Genomic DNA, 24,056 nt, shown 5'->3' on the forward strand with positions numbered 1-24,056 from the left:
ACCGTGATCATTTGGAACAGCAACATGATATTCTGACGAGGTACCGTGATCATTTGGAACAGCAACATGATATTCTGACGAGGCACAGTGATCATTTGGAACAGCAACATGATATTCTGACGAGGCACAGTGATCATTTGGGACAGCAACATGATATTCTGACGAGGCACAGCAACATGATATTCTGACGAGGCCCAGTGATCATTTGGGACAGCAACATGATATTCTGACGAGGCACAGTGATCATTTGGAACAGCAACATGATATTCTAAGGCACAGTGATCATTCAGGACAGCAACATGATATTCTGACGAGGCACGGTGATCATTCAGGACAGCAACATGATATTCTGATGAGGCACGGTGATCATTCAGGACAGCAACATGATATTCTGACGAGGCCCAGTGATCATTTGAGACAGCAACATGATATTCTGCCAAGGCCCAGTGATCATTCAGGACAGCAACATGATATTCTGATGAGGCACAGCAACATGACATTCTGACGAGGCACAGTGATCATTCGGGACAGCAACATGATATTCTGACGAGGCACAGTGATCATTCGGGACAGCAACATGATATTCTGACGAGACACAATGATCATTCGGGACAGCAACATGACATTCTGACGAGGCCCGGTGATCATTTGGGACAGCAGCATAATATTCTGACGAGGCCCAGTGATCATTCAGGACAGCAACATGATATTCTGATGAGGCACAGCAACATGACATTCTGACGAGGCACAGTGATCATTCGGGACAGCAACATGATATTCTGACGAGGCACAATGATCATTCGGGACAGCAACATGACATTCTGACGAGGCCCAGTGATCATTCGGGACAGCAACATGATATTCTGATGAGGCACGGCAACATGATATTCTGATGAGGCACAGCAACATGATATTCTGCCGAGGCCCAGTGATCATTCAGGACAGCAACATGATATTCTGACGAGGCACAGCAACATGATATTCTGCTGAGGCCCAGTGATCATTCAGGACAGCAACATGATATTCTAAGGCACGATGATCATTCGGGACAGCAACATGATATTCTGACGAGGCACAGTGATCATTTGGGACAGCAACATGATATTCTGACGAGGCACAGTGATCATTTGGGACAGCAACATGATATTCTGACGAGGCACGGTGATCATTCGGGACAGCAACATGATATTCTGACGAGGCACAGTGATCATTTGGGACAGCAACATGATATTCTGATGAGGCACGGTGATCATTTGGGACAGCAACATGATATTCTGACGAGGCACGGCAACATGATATTCTGCCGAGGCCCAGTGATCATTCAGGACAGCAACATGATATTCTGACGAGGCACAGCAACATGATATTCTGCCGAGGCCCAGTGATCATTCAGGACAGCAACATGATATTCTGACGAGGCACAGTGATCATTCGGGACAGCAACATGATATTCTGACGAGGCACAGTGATCATTCGGGACAGCAACATGATATTCTGACGAGGCACAGTGATCATTTGGGACAGCAACATGATATTCTGACGAGGCACGGTGATCATTCGGGACAGCAACATGATATTCTGACGAGGCACGGTGATCATTTGGGACAGCAACATGATATTCTGACGAGGCACAGTGATCATTTGGGACAGCAACATGATATTCTGACGAGGCACGGCAACATGATATTCTGACGAGGCACGGCAACATGATATTCTGACGAGGCACGGCAACATGATATTCTGACGAGGCACGGCAACATGATATTCTGACGAGGCACGGCAACATTATATTCTGACGAGGCACGGCAACATTATATTCTGACGAGGCACGGTGATCATTTGGGACAGCAACATGATATTCTGATGAGGCACGGCAACATGATATTCTGATGAGGCACGGCAACATGATATTCTGATGAGGCACGGCAACATGATATTCTGACGAGGCACGGCAACTTGATATTCTAACGAGGCACAGCAACATGATATTCTGACGAGGCACAGCAACATGATATTCTGACGAGGCACAGCAACATGATATTCTGACGAGGCACAGCAACATGATATTCTGACGAGGCACAGCAACATGATATTCTGACGAGGCACGGTGATCATTTTCAGATGGAACTTAAAGGCCAATAGAGCACAGTTTGGAACACTGTTCGTTCAATCAGCATTCAGGATCCAACGTTACGGTGTGGAACACCAACCCCTAGTTAGAACCAAAATAACAATCCACAAATCCCTATTTCCATGTACAGCTAAAAGAACAGTTTGACAATAGCCCCTCTACTTACTGCCTGGAACGAAGTCCTCAGCCTGGAACTGGTCTGCTACCTCCGGCAGCTGGTTTCCATCCACCTCCTTCTCAAAGGACGAGTAGTAAGCCAGATCAGTCACCCACTTCCCCTCCTCGTTCTGGTAGACCACACTGTGAGAGGCTGGAACACAGACACACACACAGGGAGGACAATGAACCACACAGACCTTGTTCTGGTAGACCACACTGTGAGAGGCTAGAACACAGACACACACACAGGGAGGACAATGAACCACACAGACCTTGTTCTGGTAGACCACACTGTGAGAGGCTAGAACACAGACACACACACAGGGAGGACAATGAACCACACAGACCTGATGGAGACCCTGTTCTATAAACCAGGGTACCAGTGAGGATTTACTACAGCTGGACAACTTGGTACAGCTGTTAAGTCATTAACAATAAAATCAGACAATTGTTTTCAAGTCATTAAGATGGTTGGATCATAGCGATATTCAATCAAATTCACCCGTTGGTTAAAACCTGTTTCACCCTGTATCGTGGTTGGTGTCTTGACGGATCGGTCCAAAATCAAGTCACACAAAACATACATTTTCTGTCCATGAATTTATAGCAGTGTAAGTTGTTACATCATATATTAACCATGACCCCTGTAAGGATCCTGGGTCTAGTTGTTACATCAGATATTAATCATGACACCTGTAAGGATCCTGGGTCTAGTTGTTACATCAGATATTAATCATGACACCTGTAAGGATCCTGGGTCTAGTTGTTACATCAGATATTAATCATGACACCTGTAAGGATCCTGGGTCTAGTTGTTACATCAGATATTAACCATGACCCCTGTAAGGATCCTGGGTCTAGTTGTTACATCAGATATTAATCATGACACCTGTAAGGATCCTGGGTCTAGTTGTTACATCAGATATTAATCATGACCCCTGTAAGGATCCTGGGTCTAGTTGTTACATCAGATATTAATCATGACCCCTGTAAGGATCCTGGGTCTAGTTGTTACATCAGATATTAATCATGACCCCTGTAAGGATCCTGGGTCTAGTTGTTACATCAGATATTAACCATGACCCCTGTAAGGATCCTGGGTCTAGTTGTTACATCAGATATTAATCATGACCCCTGTAAGGATCCTGGGTCTAGTTGTTACATCAGATATTAACCATGACCCCTGTAAGGATCCTGGGTCTAGTTGTTACATCAGATATTAAACATGACCCCTGTAAGGATCCTGGGTCTAGTTGTTACATCAGATATTAATCATGACACCTGTAAGGATCCTGGGTCTAGTTGTTACATCAGATATTAATCATGACCCCTGTAAGGATCCTGGGTCTAGTTGTTACATCAGATATTAATCATGACCCCTGTAAGGATCCTGGGTCTAGTTGTTACATCAGATATTAATCATGACCCCTGTAAGGATCCTGGGTCTAGTTGTTACATCAGATATTAAACATGACCCCTGTAAGGATCCTGATCTAACACAGGGAGCCGTTAGCACCGGGACACACCACACAGGGAGCCGTTAGCACCGGGACACACCACACAGGGAGCCGTTAGCACCGGGACACACCACACAGGGAGCCGTTAGCACCGGGACACACCACACAGGGAGCCGTTAGCACCGGGACACACCACACAGGGAGCCGTTAGCACCGGGACACACCACACAGGGAGCCGTTAGCACCGGGACACACCACACAGGGAGCCGTTAGCACCGGGACACACCACACAGGGAGCCGTTAGCACCGGGACACACCACACAGGGAGCCGTTAGCACCGGGACACACCACACAGGGAGCCGTTTGTACCGGGGACACGACACAGGGAGCAGTTTGTACTGGGGACACTACATGGGGAACCGTTTGGGACTTACCCGGTTGGAAGTCCAGGTTATCAGGACAGTGGTTCCAGTCGCTGTCAGAGTGAGAGGAGTCCTCCTGTTGGAAGCTCTGAGAGAGGTACTTCGCTTCCAGAGAGATGTAGAGGAGATCCTTCTCACCCTGACTCATGTCTGACAGGCCAGGAGGACCAGGAGGTGCAGAGGAGTCCCCACATGGACCTCCTCTTGGCCCCAGGGCAGCAGGCCTCCCCCTCCCCTCCTCCTCATCACTAAGCGAAGGAAGCACCTGGTACAGAAGGAGAAAACTCACTAACACTGTATAATTGTGTACCTTTACCTTAATTTAACTAGGAGATTCTTGAAATGTTTAACCCCGAGGGGCAGCATGTCCTAAATGTATTGGTTAACCGCGAGGGGCAGCATGTCCTAAATGTATTGGTTGACCCCGAGGGGCAGCATGTCCTAAATGTATTGGTTAACCCCGAGGGGCAGCATGTCCTTTAACCCCGAGGGGCAGCATGTCCTACATGTATTGGTTAACCCCAAGGGGCAGCATGTCCTAAATGTATTGGTTAACCTCGAGGGGCAGCATGTCCTAAATGTATTGGTTAACCTCGAGGGGCAGCATGTCCTAAATGTATTGGTTAACCTCGAGGGGCAGCATGTCCTAAATGTATTGGTTGACCCGAGGGGCAGCATGTCCTAAATTTATTGGTTAACCCCAAGGGGCAGCATGTCCTTTAACCCCGAGGGGCAGCATGTCCTAAATGTATTGGTTGACCCGAGGGGCAGCATGTCCTAAATGTATTGGTTAACCTCGAGGGGCAGCATGTCCTAAATGTATTGGTTAACCTCGAGGGGCAGCATGTCCTAAATGTATTGGTTAACCTCGAGGGGCAGCATGTCCTAAATGTATTGGTTGACCCGAGGGGCAGCATGTCCTAAATTTATTGGTTAACCCCAAGGGGCAGCATGTCCTTTAACCCCGAGGGGCAGCATGTCCTAAATGTATTGGTTGACCCGAGGGGCAGCATGTCCTAAATGTATTGGTTAACCTCGAGGGGCAGCATGTCCTAAATGTATTGGTTAACCTCGAGGGGCAGCATGTCCTAAATGTATTGGTTGACCCGAGGGGCAGCATGTCCTAAATGTATTGGTTAACCTCGAGGGGCAGCATGTCCTAAATTTATTGGTTAACCCCAAGGGGCAGCATGTCCTTTAACCCCGAGGGGCAGCATGTCCTAAATGTATTGGTTGACCCGAGGGGCAGCATGTCCTAAATGTATTGGTTAACCTCGAGGGGCAGCATGTCCTAAATGTATTGGTTAACCCCGAGGGGCAGCATGTCCTTTAACCCCGAGGGGCAGCATGTCCTACATGTATTGGTTAACCGCGAGGGGCAGCATGTCCTAAATGTATTGGTTAACCGCGAGGGGCAGCATGTCCTAAATGTATTGGTTAACCCCAAGGGGCAGCATGTCCTAAATGTAATGTTTAACCCCGAGGGGCAGCATGTCCTAAATGTATTGGTTAACCTTGAGGGGCAGCATGTCCTAAATGTATTGGTTAACCCCAAGGGGCAGCATGTCCTAAATGTAATGTTTAACCCCGAGGGGCAGCATGTCCTTTAACCCCGAGGGGCAGCATGTCCTACATGTATTGGTTAACCGCGAGGGGCAGCATGTCCTAAATGTATTGGTTAACCGCGAGGGGCAGCATGTGCTACATGTAATGGTTTGTCAGTGTACCTGAGAGAGGTGGAAGCTGCTCTGTGTGGTCTGGAGGTGAGAGGTCATGTCCTGGGGTCTCCAGTGTCCAGCACCAGTCCTCAGATATATAGAATCCAAGACACCTTGACCCTCCCCTGCCACCGTAGACTCTATACTGTCCATGGCATCCTGCAGAACCAAACCCCCCCACACACACACACACATTAATGGAGGGGACAAGATTATCCAAGTGTCTGTTGTATGTAACAATATCAGTTCAGGTGACCGTATCACTGCCGGTGACCGTATCACTGCCGGTGACCGTATCACTGGCGGTAAATAGCACAGAACACGGGGTAGTGGGCGGCCAGGAGTTTTTCCTGACAGCGTGACCTGACCTGGAGGAACTCCTGGCCTCTTAGGTACAACTCCTGCCATGTACACAGTCTAGGTCCACACTGGTGTTGTAATGGAAAAAGGCCAACAGAAGACTCACCAGCGCCTCCTGTCTGTCTAAGGCCATACTCCAGTTGACAGGGGACATCCTCTGGGGCCCAGCGCTGGTCTCTCCAGTCCCCACCGGCCCCACACGGTCCCCCATCAGGCTGCCCCGGCTCAGCCCCAGTAGAGAGTGAGGGTCCTGGGCATTCTCTCCTGGCACGCTGGCCCCCAGGATCCCCAGCCCCCGCAGCACATCGTAGGTGGTCTGGGCCGAGGAGGAGGAGGGTAGAGTGGACACGCCATCGTTCCCTCCCTCCTCACTCCCACTGCTTCCGTCTCCTCCTCCTCCTGGCGAAGGACAGATGGCCGGTTACCAACATCCACTCAGAGGTCGGCACGTTCATAAGGAAATCAGTCAACTTATATCAATTAATTAGGCCCTAATCTGTCTAATCTGTTGTTCAGACACCTTAAAAATAGAAAAGGTAGGGGCGTGGACCAGGAAACCAGTCAGTATCTGGTGGGACCACCTCATGCAGCGAGACATCTCCTTCACATAGAGTCGATCAGGCTGCTGACCGACCAGGCTGATCAGGCTGCTGACCGACCAGGCTGCTGACCGATCAGGCTGCTGACCGACCAGGCTGCTGACCGACCAGGCTGCTGACCGACCAGGCTGCTGACCGACCAGGCTGCTGACCGACCAGGCTGCTGACCGTGGCCTGTGGAACATTGTCCCATTCATTCTTCAACGGCTGTGCGAAGTCGGTGGATATTTTGGCGGGAACTGGAACACGCTGTCGTACACGTCGATACAGAGCATCCCAAACAACAATGGGTGACATGTCTGGTGAGTATCCACACCATGGAATAACTGGGACATTTTCAGCTTCCAGGAACTATGTACAGATCCTTGTGACATTATGCTGAAACATGAGGTGATGGAGGAGGATGAATGGCACGACAACGGACCTCGGGATCTCATCACGGTATCTCTGTGCATTCAAATTGCCATCGATAAAATGCAATTGGTGTTTGTTGTCCGTAGTTTATGCCTGCCCATACCATAACCCCACCATGGGGCACTCTGTTCACAACGTTGACATCAGCAAACCGCTCGCCCACACAACGCCATACACGCTGTCTGAGGTTATGAGGCAAGTTGGACGAACAGTCAAATTCTCTAAAATGGCATTAGATGCCGCTTATGATAGAGAAATTAACTTTCAATTATCCGGGAACAGCTCGTGTAGATTTCTGCAGTCAGCATGCCAATTGTAACCTTCCTCAAAATTTGAGAGATCTGTGGCATTGTGTTGGGTGAGAAAACTGCACATTTTAGAGTGGCCTTTTATTGTCCCCAGCACAAGGTGCACCTGTGTAATGAGCAAGATGTTTAATCAGCTTGTTGATATGCCACACCTGTCAGGTGGATGGATTATCTTGGCAAAGGATAAAATGCTTACTAACAGAGATGTAAACAAATTTGTGCACAGAATTAGAGAGAAATAAGCTTATTGTGCGTATGGAACATTTCTGGGATCTTTTATTTCAGCTCATGAAACACGGGACCAACACATTATTTTTTTCAGAGTATGTTACCTGTTACAGTGTTGATGACTTGGCCCTCTGCAGAGTATCTGTGTTCTAACCCAGGTAGAGGGTTACGACCAGAGTAAACTTCTTCGTCAGAGCTGCCTCCCTCCAGCCCAGGTCTGAAGCTGGGACGGTAGCTCTCCCCCACCTAACCCAGACAGACATAATGACCTCTGGTCTGACAGGCTAAAACAGGGCTGTGTTCAGTAGGACTATTTGGAAGAAAACATTTTGAAAACCAAACGCTACATCAACTTATCAAATACTGATTTGGTTGAAAATGATTCGTACATTCTGTTTGTAACATTGTTCAGCTTTGTGTTTTCTACTGAAAACCACAAAGGTCAACCAGAAGCAGTGAGATAGAGAAACAGACAGACAGGGACAGAGACATTATCATACCAGCTGTCGGGAGGTGCTGGACAGCAGGAGTCTGTGTCTGGTAGAAGTGTGTCTTCTAGCTGCCTCCAGCTCATCCTCAGTGTCCTCCTCATCACTGCCGGGACACGAGTCCATCCCTGTAGCAGCGAGCCGTACGTCAGGCATCTGGAAACCCTCATGACAGGACAAACAATCCAATCTTAGTGAAACCAGGCTGAAATAGAATACTAATATACTGTTTAGTTTGTACAGGAAGATGAATAAAGAATACTAGTTGTGAACAAGATCCATAGGCTGACAAGTGTATGACAGAGCTGCTCTTAGTCTCCATAGGCTGGACAAGTGTATGACAGAGCTGCTCTTAGTCTCCATAGGCTGACAGAGCTGCTCTTAGTCTCCATAGGCTGGACAAGTGTATGACAGAGCTGCTCTTAGTCTCCATAGGCTGACAGAACTGCTCTTAGTCTCCATAGGCTGACAGAGCTGCTCTTAGTCTCCATAGGCTGACAGAGCTGCTCTTAGTCTCCATAGGCTGACAGAGCTGCTCTTAGTCTCCATAGGCTGACAGAGCTGCTCTTAGTCTCCATAGGCTGACAGAGCTGCTCTTAGTCTCCATAAAAAACGGTTCAATATACCAGTGTTTTCCACTACATAGAAATAGCCAACCAGGCCCCGCCCGGAGACGGAGCCAACCAGGCCCCGCCCGGAGACGGAGCCAACCAGTCCCCGCCGGAGACGGAGCCAACCAGTCCCCGCCCGAGACGGAGCCAACCAGTCCCCGCCCGAGACGGAGCCAACCAGTCCCCGCCCGAGACGGAGCCAACCAGTCCCCGCCCGAGACGGAGCCAACCAGTCCCCGCCCGAGACGGAGCCAACCAGTCCCCGCCCGAGACGGAGCCAACCAGTCCCCGCCCGAGACGGAGCCAACCAGTCCCCGCCCGAGACGGAGCCAACCAGTCCCCGCCCGAGACGGAGCCAACCAGTCCCCGCCCGAGACGGAGCCAACCAGTCCCCGCCCGAGACGGAGCCAACCAGTCCCCGCCCGAGACGGAGCCAACCAGTCCCCGCCCGAGACGGAGCCAACCTGTCCCCGCCCGAGACGGAGCCAACCAGTCCCCGCCCGAGACGGAGCCAACCAGTCCCCGCCCGAGACGGAGCCAACCAGTCCCCGCCCGAGACGGAGCCAACCAGTCCCCGCCCGAGACGGAGCCAACCAGTCCCCGCCCGAGACGGAGCCAACCAGTCCCCGCCCGAGACGGAGCCAACCAGTCCCCGCCCGAGACGGAGCCAACCAGTCCCCGCCCGAGACGGAGCCAACCAGTCCCCGCCCGAGACGGAGCCAACCAGTCCCCGCCCGAGACGGAGCCAACCAGTCCCCGCCCGAGACGGAGCCAACCAGTCCCCGCCCGAGACGGAGCCAACCAGTCCCCGCCCGAGACGGAGCCAACCAGTCCCCGCCCGAGACGGAGCCAACCAGTCCCCGCCCGGAGACGGAGCCAACCAGTCCCCGCCCGGAGACGGAGCCAACCAGTCCCCGCCCGGAGACGGAGCCAACCAGTCCCCGCCCGGAGACGGAGCCAACCAGTCCCCGCCCGGAGACGGAGCCAACCAGTCCCCGCCCGGAGACGGAGCCAACCAGTCCCCGCCCGGAGACGGAGCCAACCAGTCCCCGCCCGGAGACGGAGCCAACCAGTCCCCGCCCGAGCCGGAGCCAACCAGGCCCCGCCCGAGCCGGAGCCAACCAGGCCCCGCCCGAGCCGGAGCCAACCAGGCCCCGCCCGAGCCGGAGCCAACCAGGCCCCGCCCGAGCCCGAGCCAACCAGGCCCCGCCCGAGCCCGAGCCAACCAGGCCCCGCCCGAGCCGGAGCCAACCAGGCCCCGCCCGAGCCCGAGCCAACCAGGAGCCGGAGCCAACCAGGCCCCGCCGAGCCGGTGCCAACCAGGCGGGTTGGGTTCCAACCAGGCCCCGCCCGAGCCGGAGCCAACCAGGCCCCGCCCGAGCCGGAGCCAACCAGGCCCCGCCCGAGCCGGAGCCAACCAGGCCCCGCCCGAGCCGGAGCCAACCAGGCCCCGCCCGAGCCCGAGCCAACCAGGCCCCGCCCGAGCCCGAGCCAACCAGGCCCCGCCCGAGCCCGAGCCAACCAGGCCCCGCCCGAGCCCGAGCCAACCAGGCCCCGCCCGAGCCGGTGCCAACCAGGCGGGTTGGGTTCCAACCAGGCCCCGCCCGAGCCAACCAGGCCCCGCCCGAGCCGGTGCCAACCAGGCGGGTTGGGTTCCAACCAGGCCCCGCCCGAGCCAACCAGGCCCCGCCCGAGCCGGTGCCAACCAGGCGGGTTGGGTTCCAACCAGGCCCCGCCCGAGCCGGAGCCAACCAGGCCCCGCCCGAGCCGGAGCCAACCAGGCCCCGCCCGAGCCGGAGCCAACCAGGCCCCGCCCGAGCCGGAGCCAACCAGGCCCCGCCCGAGCCAACCAGCCGGAGCCAACCAGGCCCCGCCCGAGCCGGTGCCAACCAGGCCCCGCCCGAGCCGGTGCCAACAAGGCGGGTTGGGTTCCAACCAGGCCCCGAGGTTCCAACCAGGCCCCGCCCGAGCCAGAGCCAACCAGGCCCCGCCCGAGCCAGAGCCAACCAGGCCCCGCCCGAGCCAGAGACGGAGCCAACCAGGCCCCGCCTTGATTCCATCCAAAACACTAAATTATTCAATACTTTATCGAGTTCACCTCCCAGATTGGAAGCATTTATGTTATGGTGCAGAAAGACATTACTTTACAATTGAAATGACTAAACATGAATTCAGTGTATTGTTAGTTGTTTTGAAAATATGATCAGGATTAAGAACATTAAAACTAACATTTAATCCATCTTCTTTGATATTGACCATAACCTGTTGGTGGGGGAAACTTGTGTTTTCACTTTTCAACCCCAGCTCTGAATCCACAATATGGCATTCTTTAATGGAAGCTTCTCTAAAGTAAAACAGGGTGGTGTACCACAGGGCAGCTCTCTAGGCCCTCTACTCTTGTCTATTTTTACCAATGACCTGCCACTGGCATTAAACAAAGCAGGCTGATGATTCAACCATAAATGCAGCTAATGAAGTCACTGAAACCCTTAACCAAAAGCTACAATCTGTTTTGGAATGGGTGGCCAGTAATAAACTGGTACTCCTGGCTAAGAGTTGAGGAAAGTGACGTTCACTTCTTGTTTTTATAATAAGCATTAATGTGTTGAAAATTCCAAATTGTTAGCATAGTCAACTTACACACAGATCTGACAAACACACATACCCCCCAGCAGACATGCCACCAGGGGTCTTTTCACAGTCCCCCCAGCAGACATGCCACCAGGGGTCTTTTCACAGTCCCCCCAGCAGACATGCCACCAGGGGTCTTTTCACAGTCCCCCCAGCAGACATGCCACCAGGGGTCTTTTCACAGTCCCCCCAGCAGACATGCCACCAGGGGTCTTTTCACAGTCCCCCCAGCAGACATGCCACCAGGGGTCTTTTCACAGTCCCCCCAGCAGACATGCCACCAGGGGTCCCCCAGCAGACATGCCACCAGGGGTCTTTTCACAGTCCCCCCCAGCAGACATGCCACCAGGGGTCTTTTCACAGTCCCCCCAGCAGACATGCCACCAGGGGTCTTTTCACAGTCCCCCCAGCAGACATGCCACCAGGGGTCCCCCAGCAGACATGCCACCAGGGGTCTTTTCACAGTCCCCCCAGCAGACATGCCACCAGGGGTCTTTTCACAGTCCCCCCAGCAGACATGCCACCAGGGGTCTTTTCACAGTCCCCCCAGGTCCAGAACAAATTCAAGGAAACATACAGTATTATACAGAGCCATGAGTGCATGGAACTCCCATCTTATATCGCAAGTGAACAGCAAACCTGGTGTCACAAAAACAAATAACTCGACGACATACGGGACGACACCTCTCCTCCATGTGACATACATGTTGTATGTACTGACATGTAGCTGACGGATGAGCACACGCTACATGTTAATGTTTTTACATGTATGTAAATAGTAAATGATTTTGTCTGTCACGTCTGTCGTTGTGTGTCAGACCTCTAAGACCAGCTAGTGTCTGTCGGCTAACGGGGGATCCCAATAAATCAAAAATGATACGTGGACTAATTAAAACATTTTCAATACATTTAGTTAATTCCGTACTAAGGTCAACTCATTGTTGAATTCTGTTTTGGTGCCTGGATTCCGTGAGGGCCCTAATGATCATATAGGGACCAGAATAAGGCTCTCCATATAGGGACCAGAATAAAGCTCTCCATATAGGGACCAGAATAAGGCTCTCCATATAGGGACCAGAATAAGGCTCTCCACATAGGGACCAGAATAAGGCTCTCCACATAGGGACCAGAATAAGGCTCTCCATATAGGGACCAGAATAAGGCTCTCCATATAGGGACCAGAATAAGGCTCTCCATATAGGGACCAGAATAAGGCTCTCCACATAGGGACCAGAATAAGGCTCTCCATATAGGGACCAGAATAAGGCTCTCCGCATAGGGACCAGAATAAGGCTCTCCACATAGGGACCAGAATAAGGCTCTCCACATAGGGACCAGAATAAGGCTCTCCATATAGGGACCAGAATAAGGCTCTCCACTACCTACTGTCCTGCAGTGATGATTCACCATCTACATCAAATGTTATCATTTATCTGCAGATAATCGCAAAAAAAAAGCCAAAATGAACAGCTCTGTCAGCGATGCGATTCGGGAAGCTAGACTGACTGACAGTGAGGATAAAGTGAGTGACTTTGGACAAGAGTAGAGGGCCTAGAGAGCTGCCCTGTGGTACACCACCATGTTTTACTTTAGAGAAACCAAATGAACGGCTCTGTCAGCGATGCGATTCGGGAAGCTAGACTGACTGACAGTGAGGATAAAGTGAGTGACTTTGGTCTTGTCTGACAAGCCCCGACATCCCAGGAAAATAAACCTGACAGTCCTTTGGTTTACTTGTCCAGATGTGGCACAGTGGACATTTAACCAGCTGTCAGTCACAGCACACCTAGTCAACACTGTCAACTCAGCTGTCAATCGCAGCACAGTAAATAGCCTACTATACTCCACACCTCATGTGCCAATAAAACCTATAATGACGCTAAGAGGTTCCAACTCATCGTTACCACATTACATGAGACGTGGAAATGACATGGAAAGAAATGAGACCGCAACCCACAACGGCGCACACAAACTGGACGAGGGACACAATGCGTCAGGCGCCTGTCCTATCGACAGATCTCTAGAAGATTCTAATTGTTCATTCTAACGGGAGAGGGCTTGACGGACAAGCGAATTGAAACTTTTATAAAAAGTATCTCAGTTAATATGAGGTGGAAAACGTTACCGGCTGAAAATAAGTCTGTAACTGGCTGATTAGTCGATGCTAAATGGGAGACACAGTCTGCCCGCCTGTCCGACTGCCCGACTGCCCGCCTGTCCGACTGCCCGCCTGCCCGCCCGCCTGACTGCCTGTCCGTCTGTAAAGTAATAGTGTCATGGAGGAGTTGTATCCACCTGATCATAGTCATCCAGGAACTGGTATCTGTTCTTCTGTGGTTCTGTAGAACCGGGCTGAGATGAATAGTCTTGGTTGGCTGGCTGGTTCTGAAAATCAATATAATATTATTATTAATGAAGAAACAGACAAATACAAAAATAAATAATAGATGTATCGAGACGAGAGAGGATTAGAAAGCAGGAAGAGAGAGAGGATTAGAAAGCAGGAAGAGAGAGAGGATTAGAAAGCAGGAAGAGAGAGAGGATTAGAAAGCAGGAAGAGAGAGAGGATTAGAAAGCAGGAAGAGAGAGAGGATTAGAAAGCAGGAAGAGAGAGAGGATTAGAAAGCAGGAAGAGAGAGAGGATTAGAAAGCAGGAAGAGAGAGAGGATTAGAAAGCAGGAAGAGAGAGAGAGGATTAGAAAGCAGGAAGAGAGAGAGGATTAGAAAGCATGAAGAGAGAGAGGATTAGAAAGCAGGAAGAGAGAGAGGATTAGAAAGCATGAAGAGAGAGAGGATTAGAAAGCAGGAAGAGAGAGAGGATTAGAAAGCAGGAAGAGAGAGAGGTTGCCTTACAGCATCAGGTATCTCCTGTCCCTCCACCCGTCCTCTCTGCATGGCAGGGTTCACCAGCTGGTTTAAGTACAGGTCCAGATCTTCATCCTGCAGGTCGTTCACGTCGACATCGTCATCTGGGGATCAAACAGGCAAAGATCAATAATCAATAGAACGACAAACACAACACACAGCTATAACCCCCACCAGAGAGGTGTTCAGACACAATACACAGCTATAACCCCCACCAGAGAGGTGTTCAGACACAATACACAGCTATAACCCCCACCAGAGAGGTGTTCAGACACAATACACAGCTATAACCCCCACCAGAGAGGTGTTCAGACACAACACACAGCTATAACCCCCACCAGAGAGGTGTTCAGACACAACACACAGCTATAACCCCCACCAGAGAGGAGTTCAGACACAATACACAGCTATAACCCCCACCAGAGAGGAGTTCAGACACAATACACAGCTATAACCCCCACCAGAGAGTAGAGGTGTTCAGACAACACACAGCTATAACCCCCACCAGAGAGGAGAGGTGTTCAGACACAACACACAGCTATAACCCCCACCAGAGAGGAGTTCAGACACAATACACAGCTATAACCCCCACCAGAGAGGAGTTCAGACACAATACACAGCTATAACCCCCACCAGAGAGGAGTTCAGACACAATACACAGCTATAACCCCCACCAGAGAGGAGAGGTGTTCAGACACAACACACAGCTATAACCCCCACCAGAGAGGAGTTCAGACACAACACACAGCTATAACCCCCACCAGAGAGGAGAGGTGTTCAGACACAACACACAGCTATAACCCCCACCAGAGAGGAGAGGTGTTCAGACACAACACACAGCTATAACCCCCACCAGAGAGGAGAGGTGTTCAGACACAACACACAGCTATAACCCCCACCAGAGAGGAGAGGAGTTCAGACACAACACACAGCTATAACCCCCACCAGAGAGGAGAGGAGTTCAGACAAAACACACAGCTATAACCCCCACCAGAGAGGAGAGGAGTTCAGACACAACACACAGCTATAACCCCCACCAGAGAGGTGTTCAGACACAACACACAGCTATAACCCCCACCAGAGAGGAGAGGTGTTCAGACACAACACACAGCTATAACCCCCAACAGAGAGGAGAGGTGTTCAGACACAACACACAGCTATAACCCCCACCAGAGAGGTGTTCAGACACAACACACAGCTATAACCCCCACCAGAGAGGAGAGGTGTTCAGACACAACACACAGCTATAACCCCCACCAGAGAGGTGTTCAGACACAATACACAGCTATAACCCCCACCAGAGAGGAGAGGTGTTCAGACACAATACACAGCTATAACCCCCACCAGAGAGGAGAGGTGTTCAGACACAACACACAGCTATAACCCCCACCAGAGAGGAGAGGAGTTCAGACACAACACACAGCTATAACCCCGACCAGAGAAGTGTTCAGACACAACACACAGCTATAACCCCCACCAGAGAGGAGTTCAGACACAACACACAGCTATAACCCCCACCAGAGAGGAGAGGTGTTCAGACACAACACACAGCTATAACCCCCACCAGAGAGTAGAGGTGTTCAGACACAACACACAGCTATAACCCCCACCAGAGAGGTGTTCAGACAACACACAGCTATAACCCCCACCAGAGAGTAGAGGTGTTCAGACACAACACACAGCTATAACCCCCACCAGAGAGGAGTTCAGACACAATACACAGCTATAACCCCCACCAGAGAAGAGAGGTGTTCAGACACAACACACAGCTATAACCCCCACCAGAGAGGAGAGGTGTTCAGACACAACACACAGCTATAACCCCCACCAGAGAGGAGAGGTGTTCAGACACAATACACAGCTATAACCCCCACCAGAGAGGTGTTCAGACACAACACACAGCTATAACCCCCACCAGAGAGGAGAGGTGTTCAGACACAACACACAGCTATAACCCCCACCAGAGAGGAGAGGAGTTCAGACACAACACACAGCTATAACCCCGACCAGAGAAGTGTTCAGACACAACACACAGCTATAACCCCCACCAGAGAGGAGTTCAGACACAACACACAGCTATAACCCCCACCAGAGAGGAGAGGAGTTCAGACACAACACACAGCTATAACCCCCACCAGAGAGGAGTTCAGACACAACACACAGCTATAACCCCCACCAGAGAGGAGAGGTGTTCAGACACAACACACAGCTATAACCCCCACCAGAGAGGATAGGTGTTCAGACACAATACACAGCTATAACCCCCACCAGAGAGGAGAGGTGTTCAGACACAACACACAGCTATAACCCCCACCAGAGAGGAGAGGTGTTCAGACACAATACACAGCTATAACCCCCACCAGAGAGGAGAGGTGTTCAGACACAATACACAGCTATAACCCCCACCAGAGAGGAGAGGTGTTCAGACAACACACAGCTATAACCCCCACCAGAGAGTAGAGGTGTTCAGACACAACACACAGCTATAACCCCCACCAGAGAGGATAGGTGTTCAGACACAATACACAGCTATAACCCCCACCAGAGAGGAGAGGTGTTCAGACAACACACAGCTATAACCCCCACCAGAGAGGAGAGGAGTTCAGACACAACACACAGCTATAACCCCCACCAGAGAGGAGAGGTGTTCAGACACAACACACAGCTATAACCCCCACCAGAGAGGTGTTCAGACAACACACAGCTATAACCCCCACCAGAGAGGAGAGGTGTTCAGACACAATACACAGCTATAACCCCCACCAGAGAGGAGTTCAGACACAACACACAGCTATAACCCCCACCAGAGAGGAGAGGTGTTCAGACACAACACACAGCTATAACCCCCACCAGAGAGGAGAGGAGTTCAGACACAACACACAGCTATAACCCCCACCAGAGAGGAGAGGAGTTCAGACACAACACACAGCTATAACCCCCACCAGAGAGGAGAGGAGTTCAGACACAACACACAGCTATAACCCCCACCAGAGAGGAGAGGAGTTCAGACAACACACAGCTATAACCCCCACCAGAGAGGAGAGGAGTTCAGACAACACACAGCTATAACCCCCACCAGAGAGGAGAGGTGTTCAGACACAACACACAGCTATAACCCCCACCAGAGAGGAGAGGTGTTCAGACACAATACACAGCTATAATCCCCACCAGAGAGGAGAGGTGTTCAGACAACACACAGCTATAACCCCCACCAGAGAGGAGTTCAGACACAACACACAGCTATAACCCCCACCAGAGAGGAGAGGAGTTCAGACAACACACAGCTATAACCCCCACCAGAGAGGAGAGGTGTTCAGACAACACACAGCTATAACCCCCACCAGAGAAGTGTTCAGAAAGGTGAACGTTCACAACGTTGTAGATAGAAATGAAATGCATAGAGCTGGCCCAATTTCCTATTCCTTTTGACAACAAACCCCCCCCCCATGTCTGTTCTACCCTATCCAGTTCTATGTGAATGGTCAGTAACGTTGCATCTTCCTGAATAAGCCTCATGCTGTGCTATGAAAGGGGTGGGGCCTCACCTGTGACATCACTGTTCATGCTGTCCACAGACATGAGCTTCTCATTGGCCAGGAAGCTGGAGACACTCCCACTGAAGCGGTCGCTGTCGGCTCCGTCACTGGCCAGACTCTGGTCGTCCACGGTGCCTGGGAGGGATCGGACCTGGATCACAGAGACAGAATTACAACTACATTCTGGTATCATGTGAGGCTACCACCCATACTGGACCCTAAAGGGGAGGCTACCACCCATACTGGACCCTAAAGGGGAGGCTACCACCCATACTGGACCCTAAAGGGGCGGCTAGCACCCATACTGGACCCTAAAGGTCTGGACAGGGGGAAGGAGAGGAGGCTACCACCCATACTGGACCCTAAAGGGGCGGCTAGCACCCATACTGGACCCTAAAGGGGCGGCTAGCACCCATACTGGACCCTAAAGTGGCGGCTAGCACCCATACTGGACCCTAAAGGGGCGGCTAGCACCCATACTGGACCCTAAAGGGGCGGCTAGCACCCATACTGGACCCTAAAGTGGCGGCTAGCACCCATACTGGACCCTAAAGGGGAGGCTACCACCCATACTGGACCCTAAAGGTCTGGACAGGGGCAAGGAGACCACTCTAAAAGCACATGAGACAACATTGAGAGAGTGTGATACCTTTAGATCCATAAAGTCCCTATTAACCAGGTTGGTGAAGGCCAGCCGCCCCGTAGAGAGATCTGATAGGGAGATGAGAAATTCAGTTAGTTGGTTTGTTAGCCAACATAGCACACCAGCCTGATGGACATAATGATATATCAACTAGTGAAGGACGGAGACCAGCCTGATGGACATCACTGATCTATCAACTAGTGAAGGACGGAGACCAGCCTGATGGACATCACTGATCTATCAACTAGTGAAGGACGGAGACCAGCCTGATGGACATAATGATCTATCAACTAGTGAAGGACGGAGACCAGCCTGATGGACATCACTGATCTATCAACTAGTGAAGGACGGAGACCAGCCTGATGGACATAATGATCTATCAACTAGTGAAGGACGGAGACCAGCCTGATGGACATCACTGATCTATCAACTAGTGAAGGACGGAGACCAGCCTGATGGACATCACTGATCTATCAACTAGTGAAGGACAGAGACCAGCCTGATGGACATAATGATCTATCAACTAGTGAAGGACGGAGACCAGCCTGATGGACATCACTGATCTATCAACTAGTGAAGGACGGAGACCAGCCTGATGGACATAATGATCTATCAACTAGTGAAGGACGGAGACCAGCCTGATGGACATCACTGATCTATCAACTAATGAAGGACAGAGTTAATCAAGATCACGTGGTACATCAGGTTTACCTCTCAATAATAAAACTACCACTACTAATAATACTATCACCACTACTAATAATACTATCACCACTACTAATAATACTACCACCACTACTAATAATACTACTACCACTACCACCACTACTAATAATACTACTACCACCACCACCATGGGGGGGGGCAGGGAAGCCTAGTGGTTAGAGCATTGGGAAGGTTGCAAGTTAAAGTCCCCGAGTTGACAAGGTACAACTCTGTCGTTCTGCCCCCTGAACAGGCAGTTAACCCACTGTTCCTAGGCCGTCATTGAATATAAGAATTTGTTCTTAACTGACTTGCCTACTTAAATAAAGGTAAAATAAAAAATAAATACAACTAATAAGACTAATACTAATAATACTACCACCACTACTAATACTACCACTAATAATAATACTACCACCACTACTAATACTACCACTAATAATAATACTACCACCACTACTAATACTACCACCACTACTAATACTACCACTAATAATAATACTACCACCACTACTAATACTACCACTAATAATAATACTACCACCACTACTAATACTACCACTAATAATAATACTACCACCACTACTAATACTACCACTACTAATACTACCACTAATAATAATACTACCACCACTACTAATACTACCACTACTACTACTACTAATAATAATAATAATAATAATAATAATAATAATAATACTGCCACTACTACCACCACTACTAATACTACCACTAATACTAATAATAAAAATAATAATAATAATAATACTGCCACTACTACCACCACAGCTAATAATACTACTACCACTACTAATACTACTAATAATAATACTAATACTACCACTACCACCACCACTACTAATACTACCACTAATAATAATACTACCACTACTAATACTACCACCACTACTAATACTACCACTACTAATAATACTACCACCAATACTGCCACTACTACCACCACTCCTAATAATAATAATACTACCACTACCAATACTACTACTAATAATAATAATACCACCACCACTACTAATACTACCACCACGAATAATAATACTACCACCACTACTAATACTACCACTAATAATAATAATAATAATAAAAATAATAATACTGCCACTACTACCACCACTACTAATACTACCACTAATACTAATAATAAAAATAATAATAATAATAATAATAATAATACTGCCACTACTACCACCACAGCTAATAATAATACTACCACTACTAATACTACTAATAATAATACTAATACTACCACCACCACTACTAATACTACCACCAATAATAATACTACCACCACTACTAATACTACCACAAATAATAATACTACCACCAATACTGCCACTACTACCACCACTGCTAATAATAATACTACCACTACTAATACTACTAATAATAATACCACCACCACCACTACTAATACTACCACTAATAATAATAATAATACTACCACCACTACCACTAATAATAATACTACCACCAATACTGCCACTACTACCACCACTGCTAATAATAATACTACCACTACTAATAATAATACTAATACTACCACCAACACCACCACTACTAATACTACCACTAATAATAATACTACCACCACTACTAATACTACCACCACTACTAATACTACCACTAATAATAATATTACCACCACTACTAATACTACCACTAATAATAATAATACCACCACTACTAATACTACCACTAATAATAATACTACCACCACTACTAATACTACCACTACTACTAATACTACCACCACTACTAATACTACCACTAATAATAATACTACCACCACTGCTAATAATAATACTACCACTACTAATACTACTAATAATACCACCACCACTACTAATACTACTAATAATAATACTACCACCACTACTAATACTACCACCACTACTAATACTGCCACTACTACTAATACTACCACCACTACTAATACTACCACTAATAATAATACTACCACCACTACTAATAATACTACCACCACTACTAATAATACTGCCACAACTACTACTACCGCCACTGCTACTAATAATACTACCACTACTAATACTACTAATAATACTACCACTACTAATACTACTAATAATACCACCACCACTAAAAATACACTACTACTAATAATACTACCACCACTAAAAATACACTACTACTAATAATACTACCACCACTAAAAATACACTACTACTAATAATACTACCACCACTAAAAATACACTACTACTAATAATACTGCCACAACTAAAAATACACTACTACTAATAATACTGCCACAACTAAAAATACACTACTACTAATAATACTGCCACAACTAAAAATACACTACTACTAATAATACTGCCACTACTACTAAATGTTATTTATCAGACTCTTTAATCCAAAACCACTTAGTGCCGTGTGGATACCATTTGACTTATGGGTGGCCCCTGGAATCGAACCCACAACCCTGGCATTGCATGCACCATGCTCTACCAACTGAGCCACACAGAACCGCAAACCAAGGTAAATGGTACAGTGTTACCGTCTCCATGGTCAGAGTGTCTTCCAGGGAGAGGTTCAGTCTGGGTGTTGGGGCCGAGGGAGGAGGCTCTAGTCCTGGGCTCTGTCTCGTCCAGATTCACCTTCACCAGCATGTCTGAGAACCGGTGGGCTGCTATGAAGTCATCTGCATCATCTCTGAGAGGTAGAGACAGAGAGGGAGACAGACAGAGAGGGAGAGAAACAGAGGGAGAGAGAAACAGAGGGAGAGAGAAACAGAGGGAGAGAGAGACAGAGGGAGAGAGAGACAGAGGGAGAGAGAGACAGAGGGAGAGAGAGAGAGGGAGAGAGAGACAGAGGGAGAGAGAGACAGAGGGAGAGAGAGAGACAGAGGGAGAGAGAGAGACAGACAGACAGAGGGGGGATCCATATGAGAAACATCATTCACTGAAGCAAACATGGGGGATATTCACATCCCAAACCGCATGCTAAAGCACTGGGCAACGGCAGGACGCTGTGCGGTAAAGCAGGACGCCGTGCGGTAAAGCAGGACGGCGTGCGGTAAAGCAGGAGGCCGTGTGGTAAAGCAGGAGGCCGTGCGGTAAAGCAGGACGCCGTGCGGTAAAGCAGGACGCCGCGCGGTAAAGCAGGACGCCGTGGGGTAAAGCAGGACGCCGTGAGGTAAAGCCCTGGGGAACGGCAGTACACCGTGTGGTAAAGCACTGGGGGACGGCAGTACGCCTTAACCCTGCATTTCTCTGGTGCTCCTACATTTTTCAACTACGGAGAACAATGTTCTCCTTGGAAAACAAGCCAGCATAGAGCCCTGCATGACATGACTTCCACGGCTGCTAAACCAAACTCCTGATACTCACAGCTCATCTTTGAAGCTGAGGGCAAATTGTCCCTGTTCCTTGTTGTTGGACTGAGAGTTAGCCAGAGAGAGCCGTCCGTCCTCCAGATATGACGCCTGGACAGCATTTACTCTGGAGAGAAAGGAGTGAGATTCAATTTTAGTAGTCAGATTATTATGAACACTGATCAGAGCTACATAACAGTAATGCTGCTTTAGAAGGTACTGAGCCAGAACCCCTATAGTTCTGCAGGGCCTTGTGTTCCAGTGACATTGCTGTTGATGTTAAGCGGTGCTGCTGACCCACCTGTTGTCGGCCCCAGCTCTAATTTTAGCCACGGTGGAGGCAGCTACGGGCAGCCCCAGGGTGGAGGCCAGGGTGATGTTCCCCAGGGTGGCACGGCTGCTGCCCACAGAGCTAGACAGGAAACTGGGGAATGCCTCATCCTCGATGTTGCTGAAACTCTCGGTCATGATGATGGGCTACGGTTAGGCCCGCTACCTCAGGTTCTACTGCAGACCATCAACTGAGTGGAGAGAAAAAACATTCATCACAATTGCTGATAAACATGTCAGTCAGACGAGCAACACCTCAGTTCATTGTGGAAAGTGTGTCGTAGTTAAAACAAACACTGACATGCAGATTCCTCCTTGTGATGTTCAAAGACTCGGAAATACCCAGTCAATTCACTCCGGTCCAAACTCAAGCAACAAGTTAACCAACAACACAAAGTAAAACAAGATCCTGTCACATTGTCCTATCTAGATGAATATTAGATGGCCAGATACATGTAGTCAATGTAGATAAATGTAGTCAAATATAGATAAATGTAGTCAATGTCAATGTAGCCAGTCATTTTTGTCGTTGTGGCCTGACAAAACTTACCTTGACAAACTTTCCTCTGTGTCAACACAAGTGAAGTTATAGTTAACTACAAACACTTTAACCAAAGTGGATGTACACACAAATAAACCTTTTATCTAACTTACTGAATAGTTTAAGGTCAGTACTTAACCCCAAAATACCGAAAGTAAACAGCGTTACAATGTTCACAACAAATGAAGAAGCTTCTTCTCTCCCGCAGAGAAAACCGACGAGAAGGAGCCGCAAGACACCGTAACCTTACTGTTTCTAAAATAACAACACGTTTAAGTGATTATTTCGCTACACAATTAACTAAAAGTTAAGAGAATTATCTATTTTCATAGCCAGTTGAAAGTGTAACGTATTTTGTCGGTAACAAACCGTAGCAGGAGCCTCGGAGAAACACTGTATTCGGTTGGACCAATCACAGGAAGCCCGCGCTCAGCGACCATCACTATGGGCGGGACAGAGACAGGAAAGAGACGTTTTGATTGGACTAACCTCTATGACCGTGTGAAAGGATGTATCACCATTGGATTGTTATCCTGTCATTTAACTATAATTAGTTCCA

The 24,056-nt window shown here is 49.1% G+C and overlaps 1 protein-coding gene across 21 annotated transcripts in view; it reads right to left on the reverse strand.

Annotated features, from left to right (window-relative positions):
- LOC110511365 (nucleoporin SEH1) overlaps window positions 1-24,056 on the reverse strand; it is a 114,313-nt gene that overhangs the window by 68,918 nt on the left and 21,339 nt on the right. For 10 of the 21 annotated variants that reach the window (XR_005042083.1, XR_005042082.1, XR_005042084.1 and 7 more), the window contains exons 1-14: window positions 23,611-23,906; window positions 22,928-23,147; window positions 22,643-22,753; window positions 21,811-21,965; window positions 18,577-18,638; window positions 17,937-18,078; window positions 14,380-14,495; window positions 13,822-13,911; window positions 8,297-8,449; window positions 7,901-8,042; window positions 6,354-6,646; window positions 5,897-6,046; window positions 4,182-4,434; window positions 2,298-2,441 (exon numbers count right to left, since the gene is read on the reverse strand). Coding sequence is in view for 16 of the 21 variants with exons in the window: in XM_036973255.1 (XP_036829150.1) it covers window positions 2,298-2,441; window positions 4,182-4,434; window positions 5,897-6,046; window positions 6,354-6,646; window positions 7,901-8,042; window positions 8,297-8,449; window positions 13,822-13,911; window positions 14,380-14,495; window positions 17,937-18,078; window positions 18,577-18,638; window positions 21,811-21,965; window positions 22,643-22,753; window positions 22,928-23,094 (1,978 nt within the window). In the remaining 5 variants the exon portion in view is untranslated. Of the gene's footprint in view, window positions 1-2,297; window positions 2,442-4,181; window positions 4,435-5,896; window positions 6,047-6,353; window positions 6,647-7,900; window positions 8,043-8,296; window positions 8,450-13,821; window positions 13,912-14,379; window positions 14,496-17,936; window positions 18,079-18,576; window positions 18,639-21,810; window positions 21,966-22,642; window positions 22,754-22,927; window positions 23,148-23,257; window positions 23,439-23,506; window positions 23,985-24,056 lie in introns of those variants that run through there. The other 11 variants (XM_036973259.1, XM_036973260.1, XM_036973262.1 and 8 more) reach the window with 9 other exon arrangements.

This window comes from Oncorhynchus mykiss, unplaced genomic scaffold (genome assembly GCF_013265735.2).
Source record: "Oncorhynchus mykiss isolate Arlee unplaced genomic scaffold, USDA_OmykA_1.1 un_scaffold_226, whole genome shotgun sequence".
In the NCBI taxonomy this organism is placed as follows: Eukaryota; Metazoa; Chordata; class Actinopteri; order Salmoniformes; family Salmonidae; genus Oncorhynchus; species Oncorhynchus mykiss.